We start from the raw sequence: 18199 nt of genomic DNA on the forward strand, positions 1-18199 counted from the left end.
CCCGCTCCACACGCCCACCTGCAGCCGACTCACCTCTCTGGGGACCGGGGAACCAGAACCCAGGAGCCAAGGCTGAGGGCGGGGAAAAAGCCGCTCGTCGCGGACACTCCCACAGGCTGCCGCGAAACTGTGCCACGGGAGAGCGCGCCTCCTCCGCAGAGGGATTGGCTCCTCGGGGGCGTTCTCTCTCACCTATCGGCTGCTGGGTCTGTCGATGCTGGCGAGAACGGCGCCCCGCCGTCGCAGTGCACTCCGGGAGTTGTAGTCCGCTGGCAAGACTCGCGAGCAAGCGCAGTGGGCGGATCCGCGCGGGGTCTCGCGGTGCTGACTTCCGACCCGGTGGCCGAGCGAGTTTGGGGAGTCGCGAGTGAGTGCGTCAGGTGAGTGCTCCGCTTCTTGGCGGCCGGGGGCTTGCTGCTGGCAGTCGTCTCAGAGGCAGTTGGGCCAGGTCAGGGCGCCCCTCGCACGCTCGGCGGTCACCCTCCTGTGCCGCGGCCCCTCGCCCCGGCCCACCCGAGCCGGCCAGAGGTGTCCCGATCCCTGTGCCCCAGCGCGGACTCTCTCCGGCCTGTGGCCCTGCCCGTCTCACCCCCGGGAGACCGGAGCGGGAGCCCGCGGACTTGTTTCCTAGTCCACTTCAGCCGCAGGACCTAACCCTAGCACCGAGTGCACTGGAGTACTCAGGGCATCCTTGCCGAATAAAAAGGAAATCAGCCTGGGCTTCCCTGGTGGCGCAGTGGTTGAGAGTCCGCCTGCCGATGCAGGGGACACGGGTTCGTGCCCCGGTCCGGGAAGATCCTACATGCCGCGGAGCGGTTGGGCCCGTGAGCCATGGCCGCTGAGCCTGCGCGTCCGGAACCTGTGCTCCGCAACAGGAGAGGCCACAACAGTGAGAGGCCCGCGTACTGCATAAAAAAAAAAAACATAATAACTAGAGTGGAGGAATATGGGATGGTTTCATGCTGTCTTTTTTGATTCTTTTCAGCCTCACTGAGCCTTTTTCAAGTGTGCGTCTGAGTCTGCATGTCTATGAAATGCTCATGTCTCTGATTCCAAAAAGACACACTTTTCACTGGTATCCAGGAGACCCGCTTCCCAGTGATAAGAAAAGAGATGGAATCTGATCTGCAGGATGGAAGTGGCAACCAGTAAGCCAGTTCGTTGAAGCAAACCATGGCTGCAATAAGGAGTTCCCAGGCACACCCGTCCCCAAGCAAGGACTCCACACAGAGACAGAAATCAGCCCTGCACAGCAACGGCCCTGACTATGAAGCTTCCCGCCAGCGCTTCCGGCAGTTCTGCTACCAGGAGGTAGCTGGTCCACATGAAGCTTTTAGCAAACTCTGGGAACTCTGTTGTCAGTGGCTGAGGCCTAAGACACACTCAAAAGAGCAAATCCTGGAGCTGCTGGTTTTGGAGCAGTTTCTGACCATCTTGCCAGAAGAGATCCAGAGCTGGGTGAGGGAGCAGTGTCCAGAAAATGGTGATGAAGCTGTGGCTCTGGTTGAGGATGTACAGAGAGCACCTGGGCAGCAGGTGAGAAAAGGCAGTCAGAACCTTGTGGTTTTAGTCATGAAGAAGTTGGTGTGAGGAGCTCAAGAATCCAGTTACTGGAGAGGCGCTTAGCTGAGAAATGCCAGGAGCTGTCTGCTGCCCAGAAAGTATTAGCTATCCTGCCTTGGTCCTATGTCCTTGGTCTATGGGAAGAATTTCTCATTTGCTGAAATAACTTAGACATTCATATATTCACTGAAACCTTGGAGTCACTAATTAAAGTGAGATAACACTCTCCAAAACAAGGCGAGGAAAAGGACAACAATCCTTCACTCAGCAGGTCAGGAAAATTAGAGATGTTGTTGAATTTAAATCTAATCTGTCTTGCTAGAAGGTTCCTTGAAGGAGTGTGTCATGTGTTGTACACTAAACAAAGTCATATTAGAGCCGGTCCTTGCTGCCTGAATTAAGTGGTCAGTTTGGGACAGTGATGAGTTTCACAAAATACCTACTTGTAGAGGTAAGGACTCGGTCTGAGATCCACTCAGTGTAATGTCGTGTATATTTTGGGAGAAGGGGGGTGTGAAAGGCACAGGAGAAGGAAAAGAAACATGAGGGCTTCAGTTGTGGGAGATTCTGTGGGAAGAAGGCGGCTGAAATCCAGGTCAGAAATCTGGGAGAGGCAACAAGTAACGGAGGAGTGTGGGTCAGAGGAGTGCCAGCCTGAACGTGACTGTGGCCAGAGCAGGAAGCAGCCTGCTGACGCCCGAGTCTGCATGGCTGGATCAGGATGTGCTTGCGTCTCCCAGCGAGGAGGCGGATGTGCACACCAGCTGTAGGAGGAAGAGTGGTGAAGGGGGTGTCGGTGAAATTTCATAGGATTGAAAGGTTTTGACATAATTTGGAGGGGGGAGCAGTATGGTGGTGATGCATTAGAAATGGGGGAAGTTAATTTAATATCCATGGTTTGGAGACTGTTAATAATAACCAGGATGGATGGAGAAGGGCAGTGGAGCACATGTACGAAGTTAAGAGTTTGGAGAGGGGACCTAAGCAGAGCGGGAATCCCTTTGTGCTAACAGTCATCCTGGTCCCGGTTCCCCTTGCCATTTCTGTGTGGACCATCTCTCCCTTATTGTCCACCACCATTTCAGGATCACACTCTTAATGTGAATGAAAACAGTATAGGAATGTAAGGGTTAAAACGGCTATTTGAAACCCATCAGGGGGGTGAAGGGGAGAGCAGGAAGTGGAAGTGAGAAGCAGTAAGGGAGGTGATACCCCAGCTACCTCTCAGTATCTCTCCTCTGTCACTTTAGACAGGAATTTGTAGTGACAGATGATGGGGTCTGTTCTCAGGTCCCGGAATCTGGGAAGGACTTGAAAATGCCCATCGAGGAGACGGCCTCCTTGGGAGCAGCCAGAGAATCACTGAGATCCCACGTGAAACAGGGGGTTCTTCCAGAAGAATGGCCTGTGAAGGGGTCACGGAGCTCACCCCAGAGACCGTGGGGACAGTCAGAAGGTAAGCAGAAGCCTCTGCCCTCCCCCAAGGTGTGAGGGACAATCATCTCTTGGAAATACAGGTCTGAGCTCAAGTTGGCCCCTGGGTTCCAGATTAAATGCCTTTGAGATACATCCAAAAATCAAGTTTTCAAATTATAGTTGATGGTACTAGCCCTTAAAATGTGGGTGGAGATCCTTTATGTGTTAGCTTAATTCTCTCTTATCACAAGTTAATTCTATTGCTTCTGAATCTGGTGTTACTAAAGGTGAGCATAATTACCTCACCTTCTACAGAGTGGTTCTTCATGAACTTGAATACAACCCCCTTCCATCCAGCTTAATCTCTTCCAAAATACATTTCTCCTATTAGTTTTTCCTTTTTTCCAGTGCTTTTTTAAAAAATTGTCCTAATTTTTAGAAAAAGGTTAATTAAAAATTTAATTAAATTTAATTGATCTCAAATTCATCACCTAATGTAAAATTAGCCATCTCAAGTGAACCATTCAGTTGCATCTAGTACAGTCACAATGTTGTACTATCACCACCTCTGTCTCATTCCAAAAGTTTCATCCTCCCCAAAATAAACGCCATGCCCATTAAGCAGTTGCTCCTCATTCTCTCTCTTTGTATTTGCCTGTTCTGAACATTTCATAGAAATAGAATCCTACAATATATGACCTTTTGTTTCTAGCCTCTCTCATTTATCACGTTTCCAGCCTACAAAGTATCACTACTTGGTTTGTTTTGGGGGCTGAGTAATATTCCATTGCGCAGACAGACCAAGGCTCTATCTTTATAAGTCTCTTTCTGTGAAGCACTTTGGCTGCATACATTTCTAGATTATGTAAAGGCCACTGCTGCCTTTTCTGTGTAATTCAAAGCTGCCCTTACAGGTTTCTAAGTAATTATTTTAAAGCCCCCTTACCTTTATTTAACTCAGATCCTAAAGAAAAGCACTGTGTCTTCATGCTGTTTAAGAAGGCAAGCTTCTGTTGATGAAATGAGAAACAGTCTTAAGAGTTTGTTTGCTTTTGTATTTTGGGGGGGGGGGTAGGAGTTTATTAATTAATTTATTTATTTTTGCTGTGTTGGGTCTTCGTTTCTGTGCGAGGGCTTTCTCTAGTTGTGGCAAGCGGGGGCCACTCTTCATCGTGGTGTGGGGGCCTCTCACTATCGCGGCCTCTCTTGTTGCAGAGCACAGGCTCCAGACGCGCAGGCTCAGTAGTTGTGGCTCGTGGGCCTAGTTACTCCACGGCATGTGGGATCCTCCCAGACCAGGGCTCGAACCCGTGTCCCCTGCATTAGCAGGCAGATTCTCAACCGCTGCGCCACCAGGGAAGTCCCTGCTTTCGTATTTTTTAAGTGAAGTAAATACACTATCAATATGTTAGAAAACTTTGCCATTTAGAATTTATTTACTTTTAATCCTTGGGAACATCTGTGCTCTTTGGTGTGTGATTTCTGAGACTTTGGGGTCTGAGTAAAGGGGGCAGGACTCACTGTGTTCCACGTTCTGCAACCTCAGCTCACCGTACCTGCGGGCTGCTCCCAAGTGGTGAAACCTCCCCAGGGGTCAAGTTCCACTAATAAGTCATCAAAATGTACCATTTTCTTTGTACTATTCTTGAAGATGGGGATCTGGAAAAGAATGTATTATCTTGGTCTGAAAAAAAAAAAGAATCGAATTCCCATGGTATTTTTAAGAGCACTATAGGGGACTTCCCTGGTGGCACAGTGGTTAAGAATCTGCCTGCCAATGCAAGGGACACCGGTTTGAGCCGTGGTCCAGGAAGATCCCACATGCCGCGGAGCAACTAAGCCTGTGTGCCACAACTACTGAGCCTGTGCTCTCGAGCCCACAAGCCACAACTACTGAGCCCATGTGCCACAACTGCTGAAGCCTATGCGCCTAGAGCCTGTCCTCTACAACAAGAGAAGCCACTGCAGTGAGAAGCCCACATACCACAACAAAGAGTAGCCCCCACTCGCCGCAACTAGAGAAAAGCCTGCGCATAGCAACGAAGACCCAGCACAGCCAAAAACTAGATAAATAAATTAAAAAAAAAAAAAGCATTATAGTCATCTCTGAGTGGTTGGGCAATGAGACATTCCCTCCCCTTGCTCCCAAGTATTCTATTAAAATTTTTAAAAAATATACTATGAGGCTTCCCTGGTGGCGCGGTGGTTAAGAGTTCGCCTGCCAATGAGGAGGACACGGGTTCGAGCCCTGGTCCGGGAGGATCCCACATGCCGCGGAGCCACTGAGCCCATGCGTCACAACTACTGAGCCTGTGCTCTAGAGCCCGTGAGCCACAACTACTGAACCCGCATGCCTGGAGCCCGTGCTCCGCAGCAGGAGAGGCCACTGCACTGAGAGGCCCAGGCACAGCAGCGAGGAGCGGCCCCCGCTCGCTGCAACTAGAGAAAGCCCGCGCACAGCAGCGAACACCCAACGCAACCAAAAATAAATACATAATATAAATAAATTTAAAAATATATATATATATACTATGCACATATTTCTTTAGAATGAAAAAACCTTTTTTTAAAGCTATTATGTCAGGAGAGATCTGGTGAAAGGAACTTCTTAACACACAGGCCATTGGCTGTGGCAGTGGTCCTGAAACTTGACTATGCATCAGACTCACCTGAGGGCGTGTTAAACAGATTCCCAGGCCTCACCCCCAGAGTTGCTGATTCATTATATCCCAGTGGGGCCCAGGAATATGCATCTCTGATGAGCTCCCAGGTATTGCTGAGGCTGCTGGCCTGGGGACCCCACTCACAACCTCTGCTCTGTGGCTGTTACGTGGAGACCGCCCTCTAACAGTGGCTGTTTTCTCCCCCAGCCTGGCTTACTCTGCAGGCTCCCAGGAACCTTCCTCAGAGAAGGGGTCTTAGAGACCAGGAGACAGGTGCTGTGCTCCACATAGCTGGGGCCCAGGTGAGCTATGGTGGATACCTTTTGTCTCTTTAAGTTCCCCTTTCATCTTGCGCTCACTCTCAGCCTAAAGTCCCTTATTTTCTAGAGATGCTGGAAAGATTTTTACGTGGTCCATTGAGTTTCTCTTGGGTTGTTTCCTTGTTCTGTCCACTGACATCATCATATGGCTCTTTACCCATCCCGATCCTTCTCTTGGAGGCCTGACCTCTCCCTGCCTTGCTTTGCCCCTGATCTGATACCCGTGGTCCTGTCTCTGCCCCACCCCAAGCTAGAGCGGTGCTATTTTATCGGTAGCAGCAGACCCCTGTGTTGTTACAGGGACGAGCCACATGTGAGGACAGAGCCATATCCCTCTGTCAGGAAGGGCAGATAACACCTGGGCCCCGAACAGAGGGCCCTCTACAGGGATGTTACACAGAAGAGTGACAGAAACGCCTGGCTGGGTAAGGATCCACGTTCCCTCTAGGTCCAGAGTGAATGTGTTCAGTTGTCTGGAGACAGACCAAGAGAACCCAAGAGGAAAGGAGACAGAGAGGCAGTGGGGAGCCTGTTGGGTGGGGGGAAAGAAGGAACAGGAACATACTGAGAGGCGACAAGAGACACAGAGAAAGGAAGACACAGAGAGGGACAGAGTGATAGAAGGAAGGGAAAGCACGGGCTTATGACAGGGGCAGTGGGGACAGAGCGTGTGGGAGGCAGAGGATGAGTGGAGAGGGAAGACAGACAGCAGCTAGGGAGGCACAGGCTGTGCTGGGAACAGGGGAGAGATGAGTGAACTTGTGCTCACACACACAGCTGTGATAGGTCCTGGGGAGCAGAGGAGACTGAAAGACAAGAGAATCCAACCGTGATAGTCTACTTCTATGCCCAGGCCCTTCAGGAGGCAACAAGAGCCCTTTTTCAGAGTCTCTGGACCGATCTCTTGCCTTTTTTCAAATCAGTTTTGCCCCATCTGGGCTGCTCCTCCTCAGAGCAGCCTCCCCGACCGTCAGATTCAGAGACAGATGCTCTGCAGCCTTGATGTCTCCTCCTTGCATCTCCACATGCAGGGTTGCTCATTCATGGTCGGAAGGACATCCTGGGCTGGATCAGAGAACACGCAGGGACCCCAGGTATGCAGGGCTGCAGGGCAAGGAAAAGGCCTAAGACTTCCACAAGGGAGACTAGAGTGAAAGCCCATGAGACACCAGCAAACAGGGGAGAAGAAATCAAGGGTGAAGCACAAGAGCCAGACTCAGCAAATGGGACAGAGCCTGGCCCACTCTGGGCGGCCGAGGACACCAGGACTCTCCTGTCTGTTCTCAGCAGCCTCGGTTTTATGAGAAACTGCAGGAGCACCAGCAGAGCAGCCAGCTCTGTGGGGAAGTCGCTGAGTTCTTGTGTGAACGAGGTTTCCACCAGACTCTGGAGCAGCATGAACCAGTTCAGAAGCCTCTGGGCCAGTGACTGTCGAAGGAGGGGAGGCTGCAGCCAGGCACCCTGTGCCCTTCAGGAGGAGAAGGAAGCTCTGCTGGCCTCACAGGGCTCCTCCAGTTCTCCCAGGAGCTTGGCAGACAGGGCTGTTGAGGCCAAAGGGCCAAGCCAAGGGCCATGGAAGCGCAAAGAGGCGAGGCTCGAGGACACAGTGGGGGGCTCAGACAGCTACAAATTTTTTTTTTTTTTTTTTTTGTGGTACGCGGGCCTCGCACTGTTGTGGCCTCTCCCGTTGCGGAGCACAGGCTCTGGACGCGCAGGCTCAGCGGCCATGGCTCATGGGCCCAGCCGCTCCGCGGCATGTGGGATCTTCCCGGACCGGGGCATGAACCCGTGTCCCCAGCATCGGCAGGCGGACTCTCAACCACTGCGCCACCAGGGAAGCCCTGAGACAGCTACAAATTTGACAGGAAGCAGCCAGTCCAGGAAACTGGAGTCCCCACAGCTACAGCCAGCTCCAGAGCCACTTGGGTGAGGGCCTCTCGGCACACATGTCCTGGTACTGTCACCTATAAGCAAACCATGCTCCCACTTTGTGCCTTGTCTTCCAGCTGTAAGTTGAGGACTGTTCCTGTTCCCTCACTGCTGGGGAAATGCTGGGATGAAGGCCATAAAGCCATTCACTTGGCCACCTGCAGGTTACACACAGGGAAAAGCAGTACCTAAACCATTATGTTGTCTTGGTAATAACCCAGGGGATTTTCTTTTGAGTTGTGAAATTGTAAAGCCAAAGCCTGGGCTGTTTCTGTGACCTAAGAATAAATTGTGTGAGTAAATGTTATATCTAGATTTTGTTAACTGAACATAAAAGAACGAAGCTAATGTTAGCCTGGGGAAGGAGCACTGTGTTCTCTGTGGAAGGTGGGTGATGTCCTAGCTGGAGCCGCTGTGTGGATTCAGAGAGCTGTCATCTTAGTCTGGGAATCAGGTTCCATTGTAGCTGCAGGGCAATGGGGCAGGATAAGAGTGATGGAGCATGTGGGGACAGAGGGTGGGTTGCATTTTTAATTTGGGTTGTCAGGGTAGTTCTCACCGAGAAAATGACATTAGAGATGTGAAGGAGAATGGGTGAACTGTGTGACTCTCTGGGGAGACTGTAACAGTCGGAGGGGATCACCAGTGCAAAGGCTCTAAGCCGGAGGAGCCTGGGCAAGGAGGCCAGTGTGCCTGGTGCAGATTGAGAGGGGATGAGAGTAATAAACAAGGTCAGAACCAGATCACGTGGGGCAGCACTACTGAGAGTGAAATTGAGAGCAAGCGTTTAGAAACTTTTATAGCAATCTGACATTGCTGCACCATCTAACTGCATATTCAATGTATTTTGAAAAACAAAAAAACCTGGTTCTTCACAGATACTTTGAGAAGCACTAACCTAGGGCCTCAGGCCCTACATAGAGGACTTTGTAAGGACTCTGGCTTTTTCTGTGTGAAATGGGGTAGCCTTGCAGGATTCTGAGCAGAGGAGTAATAGTTTTAAAAGGATCATGTTGAGAATTTCAATTTATTTGACACTTAACTCTATTTAAACACGTGTTTGTGTCTCCGTTTTCTTACGGAGACCTTTGGAGGACTGTGGTCTTCTTGAAGGCAGGGTCCATGTCATATGACAGTTGCATTTCTCAGAAGCTGGCCTGCTGGCACTCACAGAGGTTAGTTGAGTTGAATGAAGAGGAGGGGCGCACTCTGACAGCTGGATTGAGAGAGACTGTAGGAGGTCCAGAGGAGAGTCAAGACCAGGTAGGCGGCCACTGCAGTAATCCAGGCACAAGAAGACAGTGGCTCAGAGCAGAGTGGACTAGAGGGTGACGAGAAGAGGCTGCGTGCCCTTCAGAGCATCATGACCAGGTGTGATCAGAATGCATTTGCTGGGACGGCTCTAGACAAATGAGCCCTCAGCCACCGGCCCAGATGGGTAGCCCCTGTGGGGCCTGTGCTGAGTGTTCTTGAGTAACCAGCCTTCCTGAACTGCTCTTCCCAGACCTTTACTACTTATTCTCACCTTGGGACACTACCTGCAGTAATTCAGTTTCTTACATACACAGGGATGACAAGAGATATAAACAGATGTACAGGAGCCAGATCAGGAGGGACTCATACATGAGAGGTGGGACTTAGCAGAAGTATCCTATCTTCTCTCTTGTGAATCTTTGCTTCCATCCAAGTCTTACCTGTTCACCAGGTCCTCTTATATGGCCACTCACCCTCAGAGATTCCCACCACCCTGGAGACAGACAAGCTCGAGGCTTATTGTGAATCATCTCTCAGGGGAAATTAGTGGGATTCAGGATAAAGAGAAATAAAAGCAGAAGCTTTGGTAAAGACTCTACAACCCCTCCTCAGCTGGAGAGGATTTCACTGGAAGTTGTTGCTTTAGGAACAAGCGCACAGTGAGATCTCCCCAGGAACAACAGTAGCCAGCATGGCATAATTTGAGAGACTAGGATGTGGCTTCCTGGGCTGCTAAAACCGTGCACTGCGGTATCAGCCTGCCCTGCTCTGGTCACTGAGTTGTCTCCTGGCAGCAAGTGTGCACTGGGGCTATGAAGAGACCAAGACACTCCTGGCCATTCTCAGTTTTATGAAAAACTCCAGACCCATCAGCAGAACAGCCAGATCTCCAGGGCCTTGGTGGAACAACTCCAGGAGCAAAGCTTTCTGCAGACCCCAGAGCAGCATCGTGCCAAGTTCAAAAGCCTGCAGTTGAGTTCCTGCAACATGAGGAGAGGCTATGTGCCTGAGCCTTGTATCTTTTACGAGGAAACTGATGCCCTTTCCAGCCCCTGGGCCTCTGCACCTACTATGGCAAGCAGTACTGATCCTGGCCAAGAGGGAAGTTGAGGCTAGAGAGCTGAGTCAGCAGAATGGGGGGCCCACAGAGGCTGGAGAAGGTACCACCGTGGATGGTGAAGACTGGGAGGAAGAGGATTTCAGGGATCCTGGCCAGGCAGTTAGGAGGGTTGGCCTGCCGGACCTGTTCCCAAACAGACGTGGTAAGACTCTTGGCTTTGACTCTTGGTCAAAGCATGGGAAAGTCCACTTAGGGCCGTTAGCCTGGCATCACCAGAGAGCCATTCTGCTCCTGGCCTTGTCATCATCTTGATGTAGACCTGACATAGGCCAGAGAGTCTTGGTTTTCATGGTTAAGGATTATTTCCTTTGCACTTCAGAGCCCCGATTTTGCTTTGCTGGCCTCTTTCACAGGGTCCGTGTCATTCTTCCCCATGGATTTGCACTTACTTTGCTTCCACAGATGGCCAGTCAGGTCTCCAGCCCAGACTCTCTCTCCTTCTCCAGCACTGACCCTCCTTTCAAATCTAAGCCTGGGCTTCCCAGATGCCCAGCAACTTGCCTTCTTCCTGTCTGAGATGGTTAAACCCGGGGTGGCCTTTTGTTACTCTTCCCAGAAGCCAGGCCATTCAAGAACTGAGACAGATGACAAAGAGCTTGACTCCTTGACTCATTTTGTCATTGTGTCAGAACATCCAAAAAGAGGTGCAATAGGAGCAAAGTGGGTGGATGGAGTTTTGGGTATATTTACCTGTGATCATAGAATTTGGAGCTTAAAAATATTACAATTGGAAAATAAAACTTAGGTTTTTAATTAGCAGAAGCCTGAATCACATGAGAATTCCAATTAGTTTTTCTTCTTAAAGGTAGTTTAGTTGTAATTCTTTCCTCATTCCATTGTTTTCCTGCTCCACAGTCTGATGTATTTTTTTATTTTTTATTTATTTATTTATTTATTTATGGCTGCGTTGGGTCTTTGTTGCTGCACACAGGCTTTCTCTAGTGGTGAGTGGGGGCTACTCTTCATTGTGGTGCACAGGCTTCTCATTGCGGTACTTCTCTTGTTGCAGAGCACAGGCTCTAGGTGCGTGGGCTTCAGCAGTTGTGGCACGCAGGCTCAGTAGTTGTGGCTCGTGGACTCTAGAGTGCAGGCTCAGTAGTTGTGGCACAAAGGCTTAGTTGTTCCGTGGCATGTGGGATCTTACCGGACCAGGGCTCGAACCCGTGTCCCCTGCATTGGCAGGCGGATTCCTAACCACTGCACCACCAGGGAAGTCCCGACAGTCTGATGTATTTCTCTTCTTGCAGGTATTGAGATCAAGAGCGGGATTACAAAAGAGAATTGGAAATGGGATGATACAGAGGAAGCAGAAATGAGCAAGCCTTTTCAGAGAAAGTCCAGTGAAGTCTTCTGGCATTCTGAGCTAAAAAGAGGCTGGGCAGGTGCTCCAGTGTCAAGAAGGCAACGAAGATGTTCTCCAGGGGAGAGTGAGGAGAAATCCCCATCCCAGAAGAGAATGAGTCACCAGAGACTTCGTACTGGGGAAAAGGCCTGTACACATTTCCTGTGTGGGAGAAACTGCTCTCAGAGTTCTCCCTCTCACCACCAGCCAGTCCCCAAAGTGGAAAAAGCTTCTAAATGTCATGAATGTGGGAAAAGCTTTAGCCGCAGTTCTTATCTTGTTCGACACCAGAGAATCCACACGGGAGAGAAGCCTCACAAGTGCAGTGGGTGTGGGAAAGGCTTCAGCGAGCGCTCCAACCTCACTGCCCACCTAAGAACTCACACAGGGGAGAGACCCTACCAGTGTGGGGAATGTGGGAAAAGCTTCAACCAGAGCTCCAGCCTCATTGTCCACCAGAGGACCCACACGGGGGAGAAGCCTTATCAGTGCACTGTCTGTGCAAAGAGATTCAACAACAGCTCCCAGTTCAGTGCTCACCAGCGAGTCCACACTGGGGAGAGCCCACACAAGTGTGGGCAGTGTGGGAAAAGCTTCAACAATGGCTCCCACTTGAGTGCCCACCAGAAAACCCACACGGGAAAAGCCTTACCAGTGCTCTCAGTGTGAGAAAATCTTCACTAAGAACCCTTCCCTCATCCATCATCAGGGGGTGCACACAGAAGAGGTTCCCATATCCCAGGAAGGAAGGCATGTGCTATGAGTGTGGAAGAAACCCAATGGATCAATTCCTTATGTCAACACGTGTTTCTGGCGCTTCCTTCTGCTTGTCGAGAATTCTACTGGGCAATCCCCAGCTTAGCTATAGGTTTATTGACAACCGGATCTTAAGAACCATGTCCAGGAATAGGAATCAGGGTAAGAATGCTGAACTCTTTCTGGCTCTGCCTGGGACTCCTGGGTCCTGTCTCATTGTCGATTTCAATTCTGTTTGAAGGGGACAAGGCTACAGGATCCATAAGTCCTGCCAGGAAACCTGGGTATGACTGTTCCCAACAGAGAATGGGGGGGCTAGTGGCCTGAGCACTGTTTCTGGGCCATGTCAGAGAAGAAATTCTCCACCCTCATGGGAAGCACATCTAGAAGTTAACAGCCTGGATGTATTCTAAACCAACAACTGGCCTCTGACACCTAGTGTTAGGTACTACTGCTAACTTAAGAGCAGATCACTACTCTGTAATCCAGCCACCACCAAAGAAAGAACAAAGGAAAGGAAGGAGAGGTTAAGCCTCTGGGCAATATTAAATCTGTTTCCCTTGGTGACGTAATCTCAGAGCAAGGGTAACATCTAGGTTAATCTTTGTAAGATTCCTCATTTTACCATCACCTCCACCCCAGTTCCTGGTTTATTGTCTCTTATAGTTAACACTTTCTACAAGCTTATAACCATTACCACTTCTGTTGACAATAAAGGTGTTTCTCCCTCTACTTCTTTGGCCTTTGGTTGAAATTTTCTCCATTAGAAACTTTATTCTCATGCAGAAGCCTGCACGGTCCTCAAGAGGATCCAAGGGTAGAACCTGCTTCGGGACAGTAGGACATGCAGAGAAGGAATAAGGGGCAGAAAATGGGGAGAGAAGGAATACAGTTGGGTTGGGGAGTAAGGAAAACACAGGGGCTGCAGGCAGCTCTGACTACAGGTGAAAAGAAGGCTGGGTGTGAGGAGCATGAAGAGCCAAAATTAAAGCTTACTGATCCAGAACAAGGCATAGATGTTTAAGCTTTTGTGAAATCTCTATGATAAAATGTGAAAGATGGGTAAGTTGTCCATGGTTCTTGGCCTGTGCATGCAGGTTGTCAGTACCTTGCCTAAGCTTTGTTGAAAAGCAAGTGTCATGGTCTCTGCTTTAAGCCTTCTTGAGGAATTACAGATGAGCAAAGGAGAATGTATACTCTACCTCAAAGCCCCCGAAAATTTTTTTTTAATTTAGAAAAAGAGAAGCAAAGGCAGGACAGAAAAATATACTTCAGTGTTTCCTCAGCTTGAGTCTCGCTTGGCCCATCCCACAGTTCTCTGCATACACGGTCCTTGAACATGGCCCAGTGGACAAGCTATGCAGGTCAGTTCCCAGAGTCACATACTTACCTCTGCTCTACAGAGAGTGGGAAAAAATGATACCTTAGGAAAGCTCAGGCAAAGGCAAAGAGATGGGCTTGAATGTGACCCATTGGGGGACAGCCTGACTTCATTGGAGATCATGGTGGGGAAGAGGGGGACAGCCCGGGGTGGATCAACTACTGAAGGGCTTTGTACACCAGCTCAAAGAAGCTGGCTTTGATAAGTGAGGAAAGCCAGTGAAAGTCAATGGAATCGCTAAGGAAGCACAGGTACCCAGGCCTCACAGGCAGGTTCCTCCCAGTCCTGGGTCTGCGGTAACCAGGGAAACTGGGATGCAACTGTTGAACTCCTTGCATTCTTAGATTGCCTCCACCGTCCAAACTGCTTTATCCTGTAGTCTGCTGGGCAGGAGAAAGAACACAGTACTAGAGCGCGCAGCCCTTGCCTGTCAGCCTCTCGGGAGGGTCTGGAGCAGACAGTAAGAACTGGAGAATACATCCAGTTATTCATTCATTCAGGAAACATTTGATTGCCTGTAAAGTACCAGGTATTACACAGAAGCCAAATACAAAGCAGTGAACGAAACACACTGTATCTTCCTTCCAGAACCAGCCTTACTGGACCCCTCAGAAATACAGCACAAGTCAGGCAGCACACCCAGCCCCCAAGCCCCAAGATCTGAGTTCCAGCTCCGCAGGGCCACTCCTCTAAGTTCTGAGTTCTGATAAACCCAACCTGCTTCTGAGTTCTGATAAACCCAACCTTTCCCCCTACTCCCTGTGTGGTCGCTGCTTCCTACAGTTACCACCTCTGTTACCTTAGTGTCTACGTCCCACTGACAAATCAGCATGATCACTGCACCAACCACTTGAGAATAAATTTGAAGTAGGTTGTACAAAAGGCAACACCCTCAAGTCTATCCATTTCCTCTGACGTGTAACTGATACTTCTGGTTTGCTTCAGCCCTTCAGATATCCATTGAAAAGCCAGTTTTCCCCTGTACGTTTAATACTGGGGCTCTCCATATAGTGTCTGTACATCCCTTCCTCACTGAAACATTTTAACTCATTGATACAATTTTTCAACTGACAGCATGCCTTTTTTCCAAGGACTGCTAACCACTTGCCACAGACAGGATCAAATAAATATTCTCACAACCTAGAGAAGTAGCGCGAAGCCTGCACACCATTCCCTTTTCACACATCTGCTGTGGTTTCTCAGCCTAAGGTGGCTGATGGGTGGTCACAGCCAAAGCCAGAGCTGGGCCCCTCAGGCCTCCTACCCAACTTCCTTTCCTCTTGCCACCTCTTGTCTGCCTCTCCTGTGAGGGACTGCCTTACCGGTCAGTTTGGGAACAGCCAGGACTCCTGGGGTCCTGGGTGAGACTGTGCTCATGTCATCGCTGACACCATCACAGGCGAATCCTCGCTTTCACCATCATCAGCTCCAGCCTCCTCGCAGTCCTGCTGCTCGTCCTCGGCTCGGCTTCTGGATAGAGACAAAGAGAAGGACTGAGTGCAGGTCACAGGACACTAGCAATTAACCTGGCTACTCCCTGTGATATGGAAGTTAGCCTGAAGGATTTTGAACTTGTGCCACTCTGTTCTGGCATCTGGAGAAAGCTGTGGTCCTGAAGCTGCTCGGGCATTTCCTGTACACTTGGCCATTCTAGTGGCACTTCTGGAGTTTTTGATAAATTGGGGATTTACTGAGATTTGCAAGTAAAGTCTGGGTTTCCTGGTAGCCCCAATGCACACCTGCTATCATAGGTTTAAAGTGACTTGCATAGTGATTAAAGTGAAAGAGCTGGATTTTGAACCTGGGTCAGATCAATTTCAAAACCTTTAATTTTTCACTGTCTCTCTCAACACTCTTTCTGGCTAACAATTTCTGTGAAACCTCCAAACACAGACCTTATACTACATGTTCATGCCACGAGGGCAGCCTTGTTGTGGCAGGGGCCGTAGGCCCAGCCTCCTGGGGAGGAGGAAGGTACAGTTGAGGTTTCATGTCACACCCATTACCAGCAACTACCTCCCAGGCATGGTGTTGTGCCTGGCACAAGATTAAGAGCTAGTTATTACACAATATAGATTAGACATGGTTCCCAAGAAATTTTTACAGCCAAAAGTGAGAAAAAGCAAAAAGAGACCCATTAAAAAGACAGAAAAGGAGACCCATCAGAGATCTCACTTGTTATACAGGATGGTCAAAAGGTACCCCTTCCATCGAGGCATGGTACGTGTGGCTGGGCAGAGAGTCAGGACCCCAGTGCCGCACCTGATAGTGGCAGAGTCTTATAGGTCTAAACTAAGATCCGGCCCTCTGCCTTGTATGGCAGCAGGTCACCATGTAAGCCCCTAGACCTGATTCATACATGACCCTTCTAAGAGCTATCACGGAATGAAGTTTTCTGAAGGGAGAACCAGAGGGAACGACAAAGCCTCTATATGGAACTGAGCTGCCTCAGAACCACAACTGCGTCCCAAATCACTAGCTTCCTGCTCCCAACTGTGGTCATGACCGAATGATAAGGTTACGTCTCTGATGGATGGCACAGGCACGGACAACCTCTCATTCCTGGATTCTTCCTGCCTCTCCCCTTTCCAGCCTGAGACTCTGTTCTTCAAATAGGTGGGTTGTTCTTTAAGGCCCCAGGGTCTGAGTGGTCTGAGCATAGCTCTGCCTCTTCTCTTGGGAAAGCCCCTGAGGATGGGCTTCATGGTCTCCAATAGAAGCCTGGTAACTGCCCCCCTCCCCGCCATAACCCCGGTTGCTGGCTCTTCTTAGAGCACAAACACCATCACCTGGAAATAAACCCCATCAATGGACACCCTACCTCCCCCGCCAAAGATCATCATATGGGCCCAGGGAGGAAAAGTATAGGAACGGAGATTCCTGCAAAGCCAGAGTTAGAAACTTGATTGAGGAATATGATGTGTGTGGCTGAGCAGAACAGCAGAGAGTGCTTCCAAGTCCTGTGTGCTCAGGGCAGTGCTGGGAGGTCTGGGGAAGCCCCTGCCCAGGGCCCCACAGTGCTGTTATATCTTGCAGCACTACTATCAGTCCTCAGTAGGTCCCAGTCTGGCCCTCTCCTGACCAGAAATCCGGTTCTGTTTTGTGAGAGGTGTGACCCAGACCCTGAGGACGTAACCAAAGTTCCCACAGCTAGCTGAGCGTTACAATCCCTCTGTCTTCAACAGGCATGTCAAGAACCAGAAGACTCTCGTTTACAGAGCTGGCTCAGGTCATTATAACCTGCAGAGGAGAAAGCCTGAGTTCTACAGGGACAAATACTTCCCTTCCTTTATTCTTGGCAGCTGAGACCTACTGAAAGCTCGGTGATTGATGAGAGTCCAAACTCTCTCTCCACCCACCCTCCTTCCTTCAAAGGGGAAAGAAAATCTGTTCTCTTAAAAGCTGGCATGGACACCAATAATGAAAACAAACAAGTGCTTGAGAAGCAACAGCTAAATCAAGTTTTTCCACCTTGTTCCAACTGCTTGTCCCCTAACCCAGGCCCTCTCCAACCTGATCCCATTTCTCTTTCCTTACTCCCCTTCTCACCATTGCCTTCGTCTCCTGGGTTCTCACTCTAAATGCTGCACCAAGGTCACTGCCTTCTCAACGCTTCCTGGATGATGCACCCTCATCCAGGTTTGGATCTTCCCATGCAGAAAGGAAGACGTGTCGGGAATTGCTTCAGCTCCAGGATCTTCTCGTTGATGTAGTTTGGGCTGCAGCCATCATAAGCACAGCTCCCAGAGCTGGCTGAAAGCTTGTGAGTGAGGCCCATCAGTTGCCAATATCGTGAGAGTCTGAAGAGCTGGTGGGAGACCTCCAAGTTGCCAACCTCTCTGAGATGTCAGAACCTGCCATCAGCCACCTGAGAGAATGTGAGTAAAGAAGACAAATTCAACTGAGGCTCATGTGTTCTCAAATGTAGTTCCTACAATATGGAGAATCACTTCCAGCTAGGCCTCTCCAATAAGAACTTCATTTCTACTTCACTTTGCTAAGTTTGGGTGAGAAGGTATAGTTTTTTTTGTTTTGTTTTGTTTTTTGCGGTACGCGGGCCTCTCACTGTTGTGGCCTCTCCAGCTGCGGAGCACAGGCTCCGGACGCGCAGGCTCAGTGGCCATGGCTCGTGGGACCAGCGCTCCGCGGCACGTGGGATCTTCCCAGACTGGGCACAAATCCGCGTCCCCTGCATCGGCAGGCGGACTCTGAACCACTGCACTCCCATTCAAGTCAGACGGTGTCCTAATGGAAATCTCACAGACTTTGTCAGGTGGATCCAGTTTCCAGTGCCAGCTCAACTCCTCATTAACTGATGTGGGGCAAAATACTCAACTTCTCTAAGCTGCTTTTTCTCATCTGAGCATAACTATACCAATCCTGCAGCATACAGAAAAAGATTAGAAATGCTATTTGTAAAGCATCTGGCCAGTGCTTGGCACTTACAAGATGCAG

General features: G+C 49.8%; 1 protein-coding gene across 1 annotated transcript; it reads left to right on the forward strand.

Annotated features, from left to right (window-relative positions):
* The first annotated feature begins 326 nt into the window (after positions 1 to 326).
* ZSCAN32 (zinc finger and SCAN domain containing 32) lies at positions 327 to 13074 on the forward strand. Its single transcript, XM_082670958.1, has 4 exons — positions 327 to 380; positions 986 to 1536; positions 2854 to 3019; positions 11513 to 13074. The coding sequence occupies exons 2-4, from the start codon at positions 1174 to 1176 to the stop codon at positions 12274 to 12276; spliced, it is 1293 nt and encodes a 430-aa protein (XP_082527084.1). The 5' UTR covers positions 327 to 380; positions 986 to 1173; the 3' UTR covers positions 12277 to 13074.
* The last annotated feature ends 5125 nt before the right edge of the window (positions 13075 to 18199 follow it).

Source organism: Grampus griseus (genome assembly GCF_964374135.1).
Source record: "Grampus griseus genome assembly, chromosome: 14".
NCBI lineage: Eukaryota > Metazoa > Chordata > Mammalia > Artiodactyla > Delphinidae > Grampus > Grampus griseus.